This window comes from Cebus imitator, unplaced genomic scaffold, assembly GCF_001604975.1.
Source record: "Cebus imitator isolate Cc_AM_T3 unplaced genomic scaffold, Cebus_imitator-1.0 Scaffold124, whole genome shotgun sequence".
NCBI lineage: Eukaryota > Metazoa > Chordata > Mammalia > Primates > Cebidae > Cebus > Cebus imitator.
This window is the reverse complement of record NW_016107439.1, coordinates 5,329,450-5,346,989: the sequence shown is the minus strand read 5'-3', so window position 1 is coordinate 5,346,989 and position 17,540 is coordinate 5,329,450. Positions and strand designations below refer to the sequence as shown.

The window sequence follows — 17,540 nt, the reverse complement described above, 5'->3', positions numbered from 1 at the left end:
GGAGGGGCCCTAGAAGCTGCACTCATGGAAGCTGCATTCATGCAACAGTGGCAGCAGCAGCCAAGGTTGCCTATTTGCCCCAGAGTTGGCTACAACAGTGCAAAGAACTAGAACTTTTCCAACAGAGGACCAGGGCAAAGGGTCCCTGGAAATCAGAGAGTTTCAGGGAGATCACAGAGAAGAGGGAGCTTGAGAAGATGATCCTACAGAGCTATGTATAAAGTCCTGGGTTTATCCCTCAGGTCTTCATGCATGAAAATGATTTGAAATAGAATACTAAAAGCTTTGAGAAGTAAGCAACAATGTAATCCATGGCCCAGGTATCAGACTGATCCCGGGGAAAAACACTCATGGGGAGGATCCATAGAGCACTACAAAGGCTTTCGAAAATGAACTGACATTGGAAATAAAGCCCTTAGAAGGCATAATGCAACTTGTAACCTGAACTTAACTGGGTCAATGGACTGTGAAAAGAAACAAACACACAAATGAAATCAGCATTTTCCGGAGAATTCTAACAGAACCCAGAATATCATAATATTTTTTAAATGCCCAGGATGTAAGTTAAAATTAATTAACAAACAAAGAAGCAAGGCATTCTCAGCAACTCCTAAGTGAAAAAGATAATTAATAGGCACCACCCTTGAAGTGACCTAGATGTTGAAATTATTTGACAAAGCCTTACTTCAAGCAGTGGTAATAACCATGCTCCATGAAGTAAGGACCAACAAATTTGAAGTGAATGGAAGGACAGAAGTCCTCAGCAAAGAAATAGCAGCCATAAGAAAGAATCAAATGGAAGCTCAGAACAGAAAAATAAAATAACTAAAATATTTTTAAAAGCCACTGAAATTGCAGAGTGAAGATGACAAGATAGAGTAAGTGAACATACGGGTAAATTAATAGATATTATCTAACATGAATAAAACAGAAAAAAAGTTTTCAAAAATGAACTTAACTTCAGATACCTGTTGTATATTATCAAAAGGTCTAACACTGATGTCATGAAAAATCTAAGAAGGAAAGGAAGGAGAATGAGATGTTTGAATTGAGGTTTTATGTAAATAACAATAGGCAAATCCTGTCCTGAATTTACTTGATCATTTAGATAGCAAAAAAAAAAAAAAAAAACTGTTTTCAGGATAGTACAGTTGTTTTTGTACAACTTCCTAGAATCAAATATCAGAATTGGTTGTTCTCAAAGGGCGCAGGGCGGTGATCTTGCCCCCCTCCCTGGAAAGATTTGGCAAGATCTGGAGGCATTTGGTCCTCACGACTGGGGAAGGTGGGTGCTTCTGGCATCTGTTTAGTGGGTGCAGGCAGAGGACGCTGCTAAACATCCTGCAGCGCACGACAGTCCCCAGTGCCCAAAGAACTAGGATGTAAATGTCAGTGGTGCCTTGACTGAGAAACCCTGGCGTAGATGGTTTCGGGTATGGAGCGTGCTGGAGGGTTGGGATTTGCTGGGGCCTTTACACAGTCCAACCTTGACAGAATTCCTACTACGGGATCATATTCTCATAGACACGATCTCCGTGGCTTCGGAGGTAATGGAGATAAGAACCCCTTTCCTTTGGGGGAGCAAGGCGGGCCTTACATAATTGAAATAACTGGCGGACGTCCAGGTGCCAGGGCCGCCTGCCCACAGACCCTGCCTCTTCGGCCCTCCAGCCGGCTGGAGACAAGGCCGGGCCTGCTTGCAAGCGGCCCTGCCGCCCGTCAGGCAGGGCACGGGGATCCAGGATCTGGCCGGGCCGCACACTCCAGGCCAGCGGCCCCGCGGTGCCCACGCCCCACTACCGCTTCTCACGCTGTCTCTGCCTTTCTGTCCGTGTCTCCCCAGGTAAAGATGAGCCTTCCAGCTACATTTGCACAACATGCAAGCAGCCCTTCAACAGCGCGTGGTTCCTGCTGCAGCACGCGCAGAACACGCATGGCTTCCGCATCTACCTGGAGCCCGGGCCGGCCAGCAGCTCGCTCACGCCGCGGCTCACCATCCCGCCGCCGCTCGGGCCCGAGGCCGTGGCGCAGTCCCCGCTCATGAATTTCCTGGGCGACAGCAACCCCTTCAACCTGCTGCGCATGACGGGCCCCATCCTGCGGGACCACCCGGGCTTCGGCGAGGGCCGCCTGCCGGGAACGCCGCCGCTCTTCAGCCCCCCGCCGCGCCACCACCTGGACCCGCACCGCCTCAGTGCCGAGGAGATGGGGCTCGTCGCCCAGCACCCCAGTGCCTTCGACCGAGTCATGCGCCTGAACCCCATGGCCATCGACTCGCCCGCCATGGACTTCTCGCGGCGGCTCCGCGAGCTGGCGGGCAACAGCTCCACGCCGCCGCCCGTGTCCCCGGGCCGCGGCAACCCTATGCACCGGCTCCTGAACCCCTTCCAGCCCAGCCCCAAGTCCCCGTTCCTGAGCACGCCGCCGCTGCCGCCCATGCCCCCCGGCGGCACGCCGCCCCCGCAGCCGCCGGCCAAGAGCAAGTCGTGCGAGTTCTGCGGGAAGACCTTCAAGTTCCAGAGCAATCTCATCGTGCACCGGCGCAGCCACACGGGCGAGAAGCCCTACAAGTGCCAGCTGTGCGACCACGCGTGCTCGCAGGCCAGCAAGCTCAAGCGCCACATGAAGACGCACATGCACAAGGCCGGCTCGCTGGCCGGCCGCTCCGACGACGGGCTCTCGGCCGCCAGCTCCCCCGAGCCCGGCACCAGCGAGCTGGCGGGCGAGGGCCTCAAGGCCGCCGACGGCGACTTCCGCCACCACGAAAGCGACCCGTCGCTGGGCCACGAGCCGGAGGAGGAGGACGAGGAGGAGGAGGAGGAGGAGGAGGAGCTGCTGCTGGAGAACGAGAGCCGGCCCGAGTCGAGCTTCAGCATGGACTCGGAGCTGAGCCGCAACCGCGAGAACGGCGGCGGCGGGGTGGCCGGGGTGCCGGGCGCGGGGGGCGGCGCGGCCAAGGCGCTGGCGGATGAGAAGGCGCTGGTGCTGGGCAAGGTCATGGAGAACGTGGGCCTGGGCGCGCTGCCGCAGTACAGCGAGCTCCTGGCCGACAAGCAGAAGCGCGGCGCCTTCCTGAAGCGTGCGGCGGGCGGCGGGGACGCGGGCGACGACGACGNTTTGTATAGAAGAAAAGTTTGAATATTTAATGGCTAAAGTTTCCTAAATCAAATGAAAGATATCAATTTAGAGTCAACAATCTCAGAAGAACCCAAATAAGATAAACTAAGAAAAGAAAATCAAAATAATCAACCAAGTGGAATTTATTCAGGAACACAAGGCTAATTTAACAAATTAAAGAAAAACTACATGATCATGCCAACTCATGCAGAAAAAACATTTTCAACATCTCCCAGGAAACCAGGAAGAAAGATGTAGTTTATGGGATTACCTGATTAGGTCAACTGAGGATATTCTGCCTTTCTTAAAGTCGGCTGTGCCAAATAACATAATCTAATTATAGAAGTGACTGCAACATTGTGTTCAGTTCATACCCACATTCAGAGGTGAGGGGATTATACAAGGTGAGTGCACCAGGGAACTGGAACTCTGGGAACCATCTTAGAACCATGTTTGCCATAACGGTCAATAAACAATGGGAACCCAGTGTTTTAAAATCAGTACCTTTTACAACAGCTCTCAAAGTATCTAACAAAATATGTGCAAGACCTATATAAGCAAATTATAAATGCTGATAAAATAATCAAGAAATACCTAAATAAATGATGCAGCAAGTTTGTGGTTTGAAAGACTCAATACGTTTAAGATGCCAAGTCTCCTCAAATTGACCCACAGATTTAATACAAATCCAATCAAGATCTTTGGAACAATTTTTTTTTTTTTGTAGGCATAGACAAGCTGGTTCTAACACTTACAAAGAAAGGCAAAGAACTACAACTGAAAAATACATTTTGAGACATAACACAGTTGAAAAACTCACACTATTAGATGTTAAGACTTAATATCAAACCATACTAATTAAAACAATGTGGTTTGGTTAAGGAATGGGCACATAAATTAATGAAACAGAATAAAGAGTCCAGAAATAGACCCACAAGTATCAGATCAATTAATTTTTGATAGAGATGCAAAAGCAATTTAACAGGGGAGATATAGGCCTTTCAAAAATTTATCTGGGACAAATGGACATCTATTTGCAAAAAGTGAAAACAAACCACTTGACCTATACCTTATACCTTAGGTAAAAATTAACTCAATATATGTCATATAAAACGAAAACTGAAAATATCTTGGGAGAAATTATGAAGGAAAATCTTTATACACTTGAGATAGGTAAATAGTTCTTATATGATACAAAGTGTGTTGCATTTAAAAATTGATAAATTAGATCTCACCGAAATTAAAAACATTTATTCTGTGAAATGCACTGTGAAGGGAATGAAAAGAGAAGGTACGGAGAGTGGGAAACTATTTCCAAATCACATATTGAACAAAAGACTTGTACCCAGAATATATAAAGAACTCTCAAAATTCAACAGTAAGAAATCAAACAACCCCTCACCCCCACCATAAAATGAGCAAAAGGTATGAACAGACACTTCGCAAAGGAGATATTCTGCTGGCAAGTAAGCATATTGAAAGATGTTCGTCATTAGGCAAATTTAACCACAGTGAGTTGCTTCTACACACCTATTAGAATGGTCGAAACAAAAACAACAAAATCAATCTCACAATACCAAGCACTGGTGAAGATGTGAAGCAACTGGAAGTTGCACACCTTGTTGCTGATGGGAATGCAAAATGATATGGCCACTTTGGAAAAACAGTTGACAGATACCAATCTAGGTATTTATCTTAGAGAAATTTGCTTATGAATATTGTAAGTGACCATGGAATATTATGCAGCCACAAAAAAGGATGAGTTCATGTCCTTTGCAGGGACATGGGTGAAACTGGAAATCATCATTCTCAGCAAACTGACGCTGGAACAGAAAACCAAACACCACATGTTCTCACGCATAAGTGGGAGTTGAACAATGAGAACACATGGATACAGGGAGGGGAACATCACACATTGGGGGCTGTTGGCAGGTGGGTACTAGGTTTTTTAATGCTTACTGGCATTAAATTATTTGAACAGCTTCAAATAATTTAGGGATAGTATTAGGAGAAATACCTAATGTATGTGACAGGTTGATAGATGCAGCAAACCACCATGGCATGTGTATACCTATGTAACAAACCTGTATGCTCTGCACATGCATCCTGGAACTTAAAGTATAAGAAGAAAAACTGTAAGTGAATGTTTATTGCAGGAATTTTCATAATTACCAAAAAACTAGAAACAATCAAATTCCATTCAATGACTGAATAAACAAATTGAGGTACTGCCATGCAATGGAATACTAGCAAGCATTCAAAACAACTAACCACTGATACATGTAACAACATGGATGAATATTAAAGGCATTATCCTAAGTGAAAGAAGCAGGTCTCAAAAGGGAATATACTGTATGATTCCAGGTATGACATTCTAGAAAAGCCAAACCAGAGATGCAGAGAACAAACACATCAGTGGTTTCCAGAGGTTTGGAGTGTGGTTTTGGCCATAAAGGACAAGATGAAGACGATATATTTAGGGTGATAGAACTGTTCAGTAATCTAATTTTGAAGTGGTTACAAATATCTATGCATGTGTAAAACTCAGAACTGTATACACACAGTAAATTTGATGGTATGGAAATTTAAACATAAAAAATAAAGTCATTTCTTTATTTATTTCAGAAAGTAACTCTGATTTGATGAATAAGTTTGACATTGAAGATTGGCATTACCAGTTAGATAAATTTTACACAAATTGGATGAACAAAACTGACAACTCCAAGTTTTAATAAATGTATATTTAATGCATGTAATACAGTAAAAAGTAATTCATAAAAATATTATATTTGAAAAAAGTAATTGAAATTAAACAATATTTCCATTTTAAAAAAATTTTTCTGAATATATAGAGCTAAACAAAGTGCCTCAAAGTGAAAGAGTAATAAACAGATATTTGATAAATCCTGGTAATATTCTCAGAAGTAGAGGATATAAATGGCTTTACTGACTGGGTAACAAATTGATTTGCAAGTAAGGTACTTTCCAAGTCCGTGCTTCCAAAAATGGAAGAAGAATCTAATCAAGTTTTCATCTAATCATTAAAAATAATCTTAATGATAAATCATTACTGTGTGCTTTGTGACATTACACTGGGAAGCTGTTCAAATAATTGAATGCCATTATTCAATAAAACTCTTTCTATGCCTGTGTATTTAACGATGCGAATAAGTTTTCAAAGCACTACCATCTAGAAGAAAAAAGTAGAGACAGAATTGATGCCAAACTCTGATACAGTCTACACAAGCCAGGGTTCAAAGAAAACAAACTTCAACTAATACATTAAGATAGGGATTTCTAATATATGTCACATTTAAGGTTAGTAATTATTCATAAACATTTATAATAGAAAGTACAAATTTTTGATAAATTAATCAGAAAATACACTGTTGGCACTCACAGGAAAGTTTTTTAAAGTAATAATTTCCATTTCATGGACAGTTTTGTTCTAGAGTTGCATGGTAGGGTGATAAAAATAATCTAAGCGTTTAAAAGATATTACACTGTGATGAAATTCTGTAGGCGAAAGGAAATAGAAATGAGTTCAGAGAGAAAAAGGAGTAAAGTAAAATTTGCTGAAGGTTACAAGAGAAGCCTGTAATTTTTTAATGTTTGGTGACTGTCAAGTCAGATGAATTTAAGTTTCACTGAACACATGAAACTTAAATTAAAATTAAATTTAAAAGAGTTATATGTCAATTATCATAATATTCTTTAAATTCTACTACCTGACACTATTTACATTCACTGTTAAAAGTTTTTAGCTATTAAGTTAACATTATACAAGGGCTGTGTACTGTTTCAAAATCCTTTGAGGGTACACAAGCAAAAATATTTGGAAGGTCACATCTCTAAAACACTATGTTGCACTGCATCCTCGATAAGAACTTAATTTTTTCTTTAAACGTTTGCAGGGTTTCAGGCACAAAATTAACATATGGCTAGAGCAGATGAGAATGGACACTTCAGATTACTTCCCAATTGCTGAGCTCAATGGAATTACAGTTATGAAGATCACAATGCTATTTGGCAGAACAAAAGTCACAATTTCAAAAGAGATTCACAGAGTTTCATATGATGATTCTGAATCATGAATTAGTTTCAGTGGGTAGCCCAGAGTTTAAACTCTAGGATGTCTGAATTACTGGACAACTGCCACATCACTGTTGCTCAATTCCAAAAAGAACTGATTGAGCTTAAGGAACAATGTTCACCTGAAAGACATAGATAGTATTCTTTCCCAGGAATTTTGGGAAACAAGCATGAAATTTAGAACTAAGCTAGTATTTCTGCTACATAAAAGAAAAAAAGTAAACCCAGCATTTTTTTTTTCATTTACCTGGCTCTGTAAAGATCTATCAGCTATGATTAAATTGACCATGATGGAGTGTATAAAGCTGAATACTGAATTAAAATAGATGATGTTTTGAATTGCAAATAAGCTGCATCCTTGTTAGAGTAATCAACTGATTATTGACTAAAATGGGCTCAGGGATATGCACTTATGATCATATATATTAAATAATATCAGACTTTTGACTTGCTGCTAAAAATTCCTATACTTTACTATAATCTGTAAAACCACAAATATGGATTTTGACTGTGATTCTGAAATGTGATCTGATTTCTGATTCAGAGGCATAATATTTGACAAAATGCAGATGGCCTTGGTCTCCAGCCACTGAACAAAATAATATTCTGTAAGAAGCACAAGGATCAACCTACGATCTTGAGTTTCTGAGCCATCAACCTGTAAGCCAAGCAGCTAGCTTGGCAAGAGAGTGAGAAGAATGAATGCAGATGAGGAAAGAAAACCTCTACATTTCTGTTTCAGGGACACGACACCACTTCGAGCAAAGCAATATTTGGCAGAGAATAGAAACCTAATCTCAAATGATTTATAAACAAGAATTGCTGAGCCCAAAGAGAACAGGTAGCATTTAGGCTCAACAAGAAATCTATTTTATCTGGCACTGCTTCTTTATCCTGGGTATGTGGCATAGCAAAGTCAAAACAAGCCTGTAATTCTCCCAGAAAAACAGTGGAAATCCACAGGAGGAGCATTTCTCGTGGTCACAGATAAAAAGAAGCTGTTAGGGACTTTAAAGGATTTTTAAAACTTCAAGCTTCAAATTACAGCAGAGTGAAATGTAAGTACCAGAAAAGTTGATCATGAAGTTTCTTCATAAAAATTCTGTCACAGTCTTAGCTCTATCACTACCCAAATATCAACAAAAACGACAACTGTTCCTCACGTAACTTCTCTTCTTCATCTCATTTTTGACCGTTCTCCCTACCATGTTCTATGTGACAGCCCTACAGACAGATGCTGGCAGCTGATTAAAAGAACTGAGGGAGGATATCTGGGGCAAGAACATTGCAGGCAGATGGAACAGAGTAGCTATACAGCCTAGAGAACAAAAACAAAAACATTATGAGAGAAGTCAGAGGGGCAATCAGGTCCAAATAATGTAGGGTGGGATGTCTGTGCTGCACAGCTCTAGGTGGCACAAATGACACAGACAGGAGGCAAAAATACTGGGTAGAAGAGGACGGTCCCCAACAAAGGCTCCATCCTCAAGCCTGAAGACCCACAGCCCTAAGTGAGGACAGACATTTCTGTTTTTGCACCTAAAAAGTTCCCTTTTGGCCCACTACACGCCCCCACCATCATGCCCATATATAAACCCAAGACCTTAGCAGGCAGACTCATGGAGCGGCTGAACATCGGAACCAGCAGACCAGCAATGACAGAACAACTCGGCAGAGTCTGGCCACTGGATGCCCCGACTCCAGGGAAAGACCACCTTCCCACTCCATTCCCCTCTTTCTGGTTCTCCATCCATCACACTGAGAACCACTTCCACCACTCAGTAAAACCTTGCACTCATTCTTCACTCTCAGGTGTGATCCAGTTCTTACAGTACACTGGGCAAGAGCTTGGGATACAGAAGGCTGTCACGCTGGCCCCCTGCCCTTGTAATAAGGCAGAGGGTCCACTGAGCTGATTAACACACAAGCCGTCTGCCGACAGCAAATTTAAAAGAGCTTGGTAACACATGCCCACTTGGGCTTCAGGAGTCACAGACATCCACCCCCAGACACTGCAGTGGGGCTGCAGACCAAAAGCATTCTTGCAGGCCTCTGGACCTGCCCGTCTGCATGCTACCCCTAGGGGTTTGAGCGTCAGGACAACCACACAGGAGACACCCCTGTTGCATGTCTTGTGAAGGGAATCAGGGAACTCTCCCCTTTTACTATTCACATTGACTTCTGTTTGACTGGTATTCCCCTGCCGTTGTGCAATGCAGCAATACTGATGAAGGCCTAACAGTCGTAAAGACCAAAGGCTTTTATACTGAGTGAAAGGGAAAGACTTGGAAAACTTGGAGAGAATAGATGTGAAAGTTTAAAAGATTCCTTTCTCTGCTGTGTGCATAGGGAAGCATCAAGGAAGAGGCAGTAATAGCCCAAAGGAGCAGAGGGAGGCAGCAAGGAAGCCAATAATGAGGCTGGAAGGATAATACAGGCACAAATCCAAGTGAGCTGGGCCAGGAGGTTGTGGAGGTGTGAGCACTGGTTGGATCACGTATACATTTTGACAGTTGAACCACTAAGATTTGCGGACAAATCTGATATGATGTGAAAGAGAAATGAAGAGTCAAGAACGACCCAACGTTTTTAACTAGAACTGAAAGAACTACATTGTTATTGACTAAAGTGGGAAAAGTCGGGAGGAGAAAAAGTGCATGAGCAGTATCAGATTGGTTTTGTACCTGTTATGTTTGACATGCCTTTTAGATACAAATAGAAACAAACAGAAGGCAAATTGTGTGTGTGTGTGTGTGTGTGCGCGCGTGTGTGTGTGTCTGCATGCCACAAGCATACATATGCATGCAGGTCCAGAGGTCAGAGGAGGGATATGGGCTACAGACCCACATTTGTAGCTGTCAGAGTACCAGTGGTATTTAAAGTCAGGAGCCTGAATTAAATCATCAAAAGAAGAGAGATCCAAGGACCAACGCGTGGGGGACTCCAGTGCCTACAGGTGAGAGAAATGAGGAGAAAACACAAAGGAGACTGAAAAAAGTGGCCAAAGAAAGAGGAAAACCCAACTGGCAGTCAGGTGAAGAGTTTATCAGAGAGGAGGCAGTGACTAAATGTGGTAATGCTGCTGGAGGTCAGACTACTGAGAACTCCTATGGGAGATAGCCACACAGGTAGAGGCCCTTGGAGATGTGGGAAAAAAGGACCTTTGCTTGAGAGGTGTAAACAAGGGCAGTGGAATGGAGGTTTGAAGTTTAGGGAAGTGGAAAAAAATTTGGGATGATATGTAGATTTAAGAACCATCAGTGTATATGCGGCTATAAGCAAATATAAGATTTCCCATAGAAAACATATAAGATGTTTGCTATAAGCAAATATAAGATTTCCCAGAGAAAACATATAAGAAAAGAAGGTTGAAAATAGAATCCTGTGGAATATCAACATTTAAGGGGCCAATAGGAAAAGGAAGGAGACTAGACTGTGGCCAGGGCAGTGAAAGCCAGATAGGAACAGCAATATTCTAAAAACCAAAAGCAAAGAGAGTGCTACAGAGGAAGGAGAAACCAACAGGGACAAAAGCCTTCCATTGCAGGGTGCAGCCAAGTTTATACTTCCTCCTTCACAACCCCGCATCTCTTCTCCTATAGGACATTGTACTTATGGGCTGTAACAGATACTGTCGGTTTCAAAGGCTGAAGGAAGTGCATACCCCAGCTTCCTCGCCCCTCAAGTAGACTAATTCTAAACCATATGTTATAGGCTATTTCCCAGATTTTTCCATGGGATTGCTCTAGTTGCCCACTATGGTAGCTGGTTTAATTATCTACTTTTTTTTTTTTTTTAGGTGGAATTTTGCTCCATCTCCCAGTCTGGAGTGCAGTGGTATGATCTCAGCTCACTGCAACCTCGGCCTCCCAGGCTCAAGCAACCCTCCTGCCTCAGCATCCTGAGAAGCTGGGATTACAGGTACACGCCATCACGCCCAGCTAATTTTTTATATTTTTAGTAGGGAAGCGGTTTCACCATGTTGGCCCCGCTGGTCTCAAACTCCTAACCTCAAGTGATCCACCCACCTCGGCCTCCCAGAGTGTTGGGATTACAGGCGTGAGCCACCATGCCCTGCCAATAATCTACCCTTTATTGGCCTGTTTTCCTCTCCACTCCTGTGACCCCCACCCCACCACCCTCCCAAATTGTACCATGTGAGGTCAACTCCTTGTCTTGGGGTCTGTGTCTGTGCTTCCCATGTCCATCTCTACCTTGGCCCATGAACTCTGTAAAAATATGCCTATCTTCACGCCTTCCCCAGTTCCTGGTAAACTGCCTGGTACATAGAATACGCTTACTAAATGTCTGTTGAATTGAAGCAATTACCTTTGCACAGGGCATGTGGTTTCTTTCAAATAAAGTTATCTCAAATACATTATCCCATAAAACAATTCTACCCCTTAGGTATTATTATTTCTATTTAAAGTTGGGGCAATAGTGGTTTAAAGGGCTTGAGAGACATGCTAAGTGCCTTCACTGAGATCTACAAAATATCTGTGTAAGTACCTCATCTATCTCTAGCAAAGTATTGATGTAAGTACCTCAAAGAAATAGTGTTAAATTATTTTTTCCAAATAAACCCACAATTCAATAGGAGAAATTCAGACCATGCGTTTTACCAGGATCCTGAAACTACCGTTTTGCTGCTTGTGCACTGAAATGGTTGCTAGCAGCAACCGGAGCTAGACAGAGCAAATAAGGTGCTAGGAAAAGGAAGAGGGAAATAAGCAAATAAATAACTGAGATTCTTTCATGGCAGAGAGATCTCTTCAGCCCCACAGAAATGCCATCTAAAATCGACTTTTCATATATGATTACAGACTAGGCAAAGGATTAGTCAGAAAGCTCAGCATGATTGATGGGTCCTGAACTTTAGCCTCAAGTTCTCACATCTCAACTATGGAAACACATACAATGTTTATTTTAAAACCTCTGACGAACAGTTCCCACAGTATTATCACTTCAGCACACTATTTACTTTACAAGACCTAGCATCGACATAAGATAGAAAGGATAAGACAACTGTGTATCCTTCCATATGAGAACAAAATATCTTAGGAGCTATGACTGATTTAAAGGATATTAACAGGAGATGAATCGAATTTACAGAGCTATGCATTGGGAAAAGCAGCTGTTACAAATTGTGGGTTTTGGCTCGATTCAGTCTGGAAAGACATGTGAGAGCTCTTGTGAGAAAGGGGCTGTAGCAGCAGGTATTAATAAGGATTAATAATCAAATCTCAGGATGGTCCCAGGATGGTGGACTATTTGGGGGAGGATAGGGCCTGGGGGACTGGATTTAAAATAAGCTGGGAATGACCTCCTTGAACCTCAGTTTCTTAATTTATAAAATAAAGATGATAATACCTTGGAGATTTGCTCTGGAAGCAAACTGAACTAACAGCTGTGAAAGCACTTCGGAAAGGAGAATGGGGTACACAATGTAAAGGGAGGAAGGATTACTGTTTCCTTGGGCAAATGATTTCACAAGTTGGAAGGAGACGATTGAGACAAGAGTCAGCTTTTAGTCACCATTCCTTTCGTCAGCTAAGTAGGAACCTAACACCCAACGCAAGTCTACCGCGCAAAAACGTCTCCACCAGAACACCGTTTTCCGCCCTCTGCTAAGTGGGAACTTTTCTCTTTCAAAATATTCGGGATTCTTTATGTAATTGATTTAGCTCTATTCCACTGACATTCAGCCTGTGTCCTTTCATACTTTCTGTATCACAGCATGGTTTACATGTAGTTACTAATGCTCTTTTTATATTCTGTTTCTTACATGTGTGCAGCACAGATTAGGTTTAACACTCCTTAAAGGTAGGAACTATGTTAAAGTATTGTTATTATTATTACTGTTAGAAAGTACTTTGCAAAACACATAGCCCTAGACCACGGCTTCTCAAAAGCAGCACTTCTAACATTGTAGGCCACATAATTTTTTGTTGTGGGAAGCTGTCCTGTGTGTGAATTATAGGATGTTGGGCAGCATACCTTGCCTCTGCCTACTAGATGTTAGTAGCAACTCCCCTGTTCTCACATTTGTGACAACCAAAAATTTCTACAGATGTAGCCAAATGTTACCAATGGAGGCTGCAAAATCACCCTTAGTTAAGAATCAATGCATTAGACAGAGATTAAAATTATGGTCACCATAATTACTTTTACTTTTTCAGAGTATCTGGAATGGCACTCAGAAAAGAAAAGGTAATGAATATTGAATGAATGAAAAAATGAAAGAAAAACTATATTTGTTGTATTTATAAAGTGGCTCTATAGCATAATCCCTTATATGATTAAGACTGTATTATGTAATAAATGCTTTTCTGGTTAGCATACAATATGTTCTTAAACTTTTTAGTAAATATATCTGTTACTATGTATGTTATAAGAAATTACATTCCTATGCATAAACAAAGATTGTAGCTGGCAGTAGCTTTCTCTATAGTACACAAACTATGAATATGTCTAGCATCCTGTTTATCCATAAGGCAAGAGACAGAATACTTATTTTAAATTCTAGGTAAATATTACATCAAACACCAATTATCGGATGCATTTTTGGAGAATTATTTCTATATGAAAAAAATATTACAACCAAGAATTCTAAAAAGATTCTCTGACAACTAGAGGATCTCAGATGAGTGTACTTGGGAAATTTCTGTTCTCTTTAAACATACATTTTTAAATATAAATGTTTCACCAATGTTTCCAAGACTTTTTCCAAGATTATCAATCTTTTCCAAGATTAAGATATTTGTAATATCCTCTGATATTGGAGAACCAATATTTTAAGTAGCATTTTAGTTTGTTATTAAAGAATACTAATAACATTATTTTGATTTTCAAGAACTGATACATTATGAGCAACAGTGTTAAAGAACACTGATGATTTTTTTGATTTTCAAGCTTTCTCTACAAATTCTTAAATCCTGTATCAATGGGTTACATTTTCCAAATGACCACTAATGAAGACTACAACCGTTCTTATAAAACAGGAGAAGATGTAGCTAAAATAGAAAAGACTTAAAGGACTTCTCTTTCAGATGTAGTCACTCAGCCTTCTAATGGCTTTTAGCTATATACTATCTTTTGGAGGGAATCCTAAGTTAGCAGCTGACCTCTATTAAACAATGTGTGATAAAGAAAACAAACTTCCATTTCTGGCCATGATCTAGTAACTTGCAGCAGGTCAATGCTCCCATCAAGTACAACTAGAAAAGCCAGATAAAACACAAGAAACATCTGTTTGAAGGCATCTGAGAGCTGGTGAGATAATTTAGGTGTAAGTGGCCAAAGTCCTAGAGAGAAGATTACTGTAGAACAAAGACTCTACATTCTTTTTTAAAGTTCTATTTTAAGTTCAAAGGTACTTGTGCATATTTGTTATATAGGTAAACTTGTGTCATGGGGTTTGTTGTACAGATTACTTCGTCACTCACATATTAAGCCTAGTACCCCTTAGTTATTTTTCCTGATCCTTTTTCTTCTCCCACCTTCCACCTTCTGGTAGGCCCCAGTTCAGTTGCTGCCCTCTATGTGTCCATGTGTTCTCGTTGTTTAGCTCCCACTTATAAGTGAGAACATGCAGTAAGAGTCTACTATCTGTGCATACCTTGTCCCTCATGGAACTTCCCAGTTCTTGGCATGGTGTTAGACATGTGGCCACTGCAAAGAGAAGATAAGCCAGAAGAACTCTGGTAATTCTCCAAAGGTGAAGAGACAAAAATTAGAGTTTGGTGTTGCTGAAGCAACCAGCCAGATATTAAGGGGCCAAGTAAGCAGCAAGAAAAGAGACACAGAGAAGCAGATCTATCACTTTGTAGGGTTGCCTGGCAAGGCATTTGCCACAGAGGGCAGGAGACTAAAGAACTAAGCAGAAAACTTCTGAAAAGTAAAATGGAAATTACAGAAATTATACTGCTCTGAGCAGAAAATAAAATGAAATTTGGAACTACCCAAGGATGAAGGGAATATAGTAGGCCTCCAAGTTTCTTAATAAGACTACTGGAGAAGCACACTCTCAGAATGGAGAAAAACCAGAGGTAGATGGAGCCTTATAATAATGAGGCAAAATCAGCTTAGTCTCTGATTAAATTAAGGTTATCTGGCCCCATATGTGCCTAGTGATCATATATGTGACACATATATTTGATCATATATGATCTGGCCACATACTTGTCTACCCTTTAAGAAAGAATCTGTTGCTACACCTGCCAGTGCACTGCCTTTACCTGTCAGATCCTTCAGGTTTTGCCTCAGCTGTGGAATACTGAAGAGCTCTGCCTCACCCAGTGACACAGTTTTCCCAGGAAGGGCCACATCCAATGACTGATTAAGGTGGAAACACATAGACTCGATTATTTGGGCTCAACATGGGATAACTCTTGTAGTCCTGATACATTCCAGAACTCCCCAAGGATTTATCTGAGGCTTTGATGGGCCTGGATCACATTTCAACTCCTTCTGCCCAATTTGGCTTTCTCTCCAACCTGCTCAATAAATATCCTGTACACCAAACTCCATCTCAGTTACTGTTTCCAGAAAACTCAACTTTTAGCACTAAGTATCAGGCATGGTCAAGAAAGCGGGTCATAAGATAGGGTTATTGATCTAGATAACCTCACAACTACATTAGCTGTTAAAATTAGCAACCAAGCAGCCACTAGAAGGGGCAGAACATGTTTGCAGATCTCCAAAATGACCCATACCAAAGAATTGTCATTACTTTTCTTTCTGTTAGCTACCTGGAAACTCACCTCAGAGCAAATGTCATGATTTGACCTAATTAAGAGCTTACTCAGTGCAAACAGCCTTTTCCTCAGGGTGTTTCTCAAACAAACAAAAAAAAATTAATAACCAACTAACATTGCAACTGTCTGAGGTGGGGATATCACTCAGAACAAACAAGAAGCTAAACAAAAAAACTAAAAGAGGGGTGACGATCCAAAAAGGATGAATAGGAACAGCTCTGGAGTGCAGTTTCCAGCGAGAACACATAGGGTGAGTGATCACTGCATTTCCAAAAGAGTTTTTACTGCCTGCAGACTAGGAGATTCCTGGGTGGAAAAGCACCATGAGTCTCCAGCACAGCTGTTTCAGCCAGCGCAGTGGGTCTCCACACAAAAACTCACACAAATCTGGACGGCCATTTCAACTGGCACCTGGAATGCCTGGGAGACAGAGTCGCCCATTCAACTGAAAAAAAGGGGGCTGAAACAGGGAGCCAGGTGATCTGGTTTGGCAGGTCCCACCCCCACAAAGACCAGCAATCTGAAACACTCTGGATTGAGAGTTTCATAGCAAGCACAGCTGGACCCAGGACAGTCCAGCTCTGTGGGGGGAAGGGCGCCACCATTACCCAGGCAGTCCACCGCTACCAAGACAGTCTGCCATTACTGAGGCAGTCCACTATCCTCAAGGCAGTCCGCCATTACTGAGGCAGTCCGTCATTACCGAGGCAATCTGCCATTACCGAGGCAGTCTGCCATTACCCAGGCAGTCCACCATTACAGAGACAGTCTGCCATTACTATGGAAGACTGCCATTACCAAGTCAGTTCTAACTATACCTCTATAAACAAAACTGCAAGGAGATGCACACAGCAGCTGGACAGAGCCCATGGCAGCTCAGCAATGCCTCTGCTGGAAGACTGTGACTAGGCTACCTCCTTGCTGGTCAGGGCACCTCTGAAAGAAGGCAGCAGCATGTCAGGAGCTTATAAATAAATCTCCACCTTCCCAGGACAGATCACCTGGGAAAAAAAGGCAGTTATGAGTTCCGCTGCAGCAGACTTAAACATAACCACCCAGCAGCTCTTAACAGAACAATGGAACTCACAGCTCAGCACTTGAGCTCCTATAAGGGACAGACTGTCTCCTCAAGCAGCTCCCTGACCCCTGTATATCCAAAGAGACACCTCATAATGGAGAGCTCAGGCTGACATCTGGAGGGTAGCCTTCTGGGACAAAGATAACAGAAGAAGGAACTGGCAGCAACCCCTACTATTCTGCAGATGCTGCAGGTGATCCCCAGGCAAGCGGGGTCTGGAGTGTACCTCCAGCGGTCCTGCAGCAGAGGGGCCTGACTGTTAGAAGGAAAACTAAGAAACAGAAAGAAATAACTTCATCATCAACAAAAAGGACGACCAGTCAGAGACCCCATCCCAAAGTCACCAAATACAAAGACCACAGGTAGATAAATCCACAAAGATGGGAAGAAACCAGTGCAAAAAGGATGAAAACACCCAAAACCAGAATGCCTCTCCTCCTCCAATGGATCACAACTCCTCACCAGCAAGGGAACAAGGCTGGATGGAGAATGAGTCT

The 17,540-nt window shown here is 42.2% G+C and overlaps 2 protein-coding genes across 3 annotated transcripts in view; one reads left to right on the top strand and one right to left on the bottom strand.

Moving 5' to 3' along the window:
* CORIN (corin, serine peptidase) overlaps positions 1–17,540 on the bottom strand; it is a 271,320-nt gene that overhangs the window by 132,553 nt on the left and 121,227 nt on the right. The gene's annotated exons all lie outside the window — the stretch shown is intronic.
* On the top strand, positions 1,424–3,138 carry LOC108312337 (B-cell lymphoma/leukemia 11B-like). The gene is made up of 2 exons (XM_037742586.1): positions 1,424–1,547; positions 1,610–3,138. Exons 1-2 carry the CDS (start codon positions 1,424–1,426, stop codon positions 3,136–3,138), a joined length of 1,653 nt encoding a protein of 550 aa, XP_037598514.1.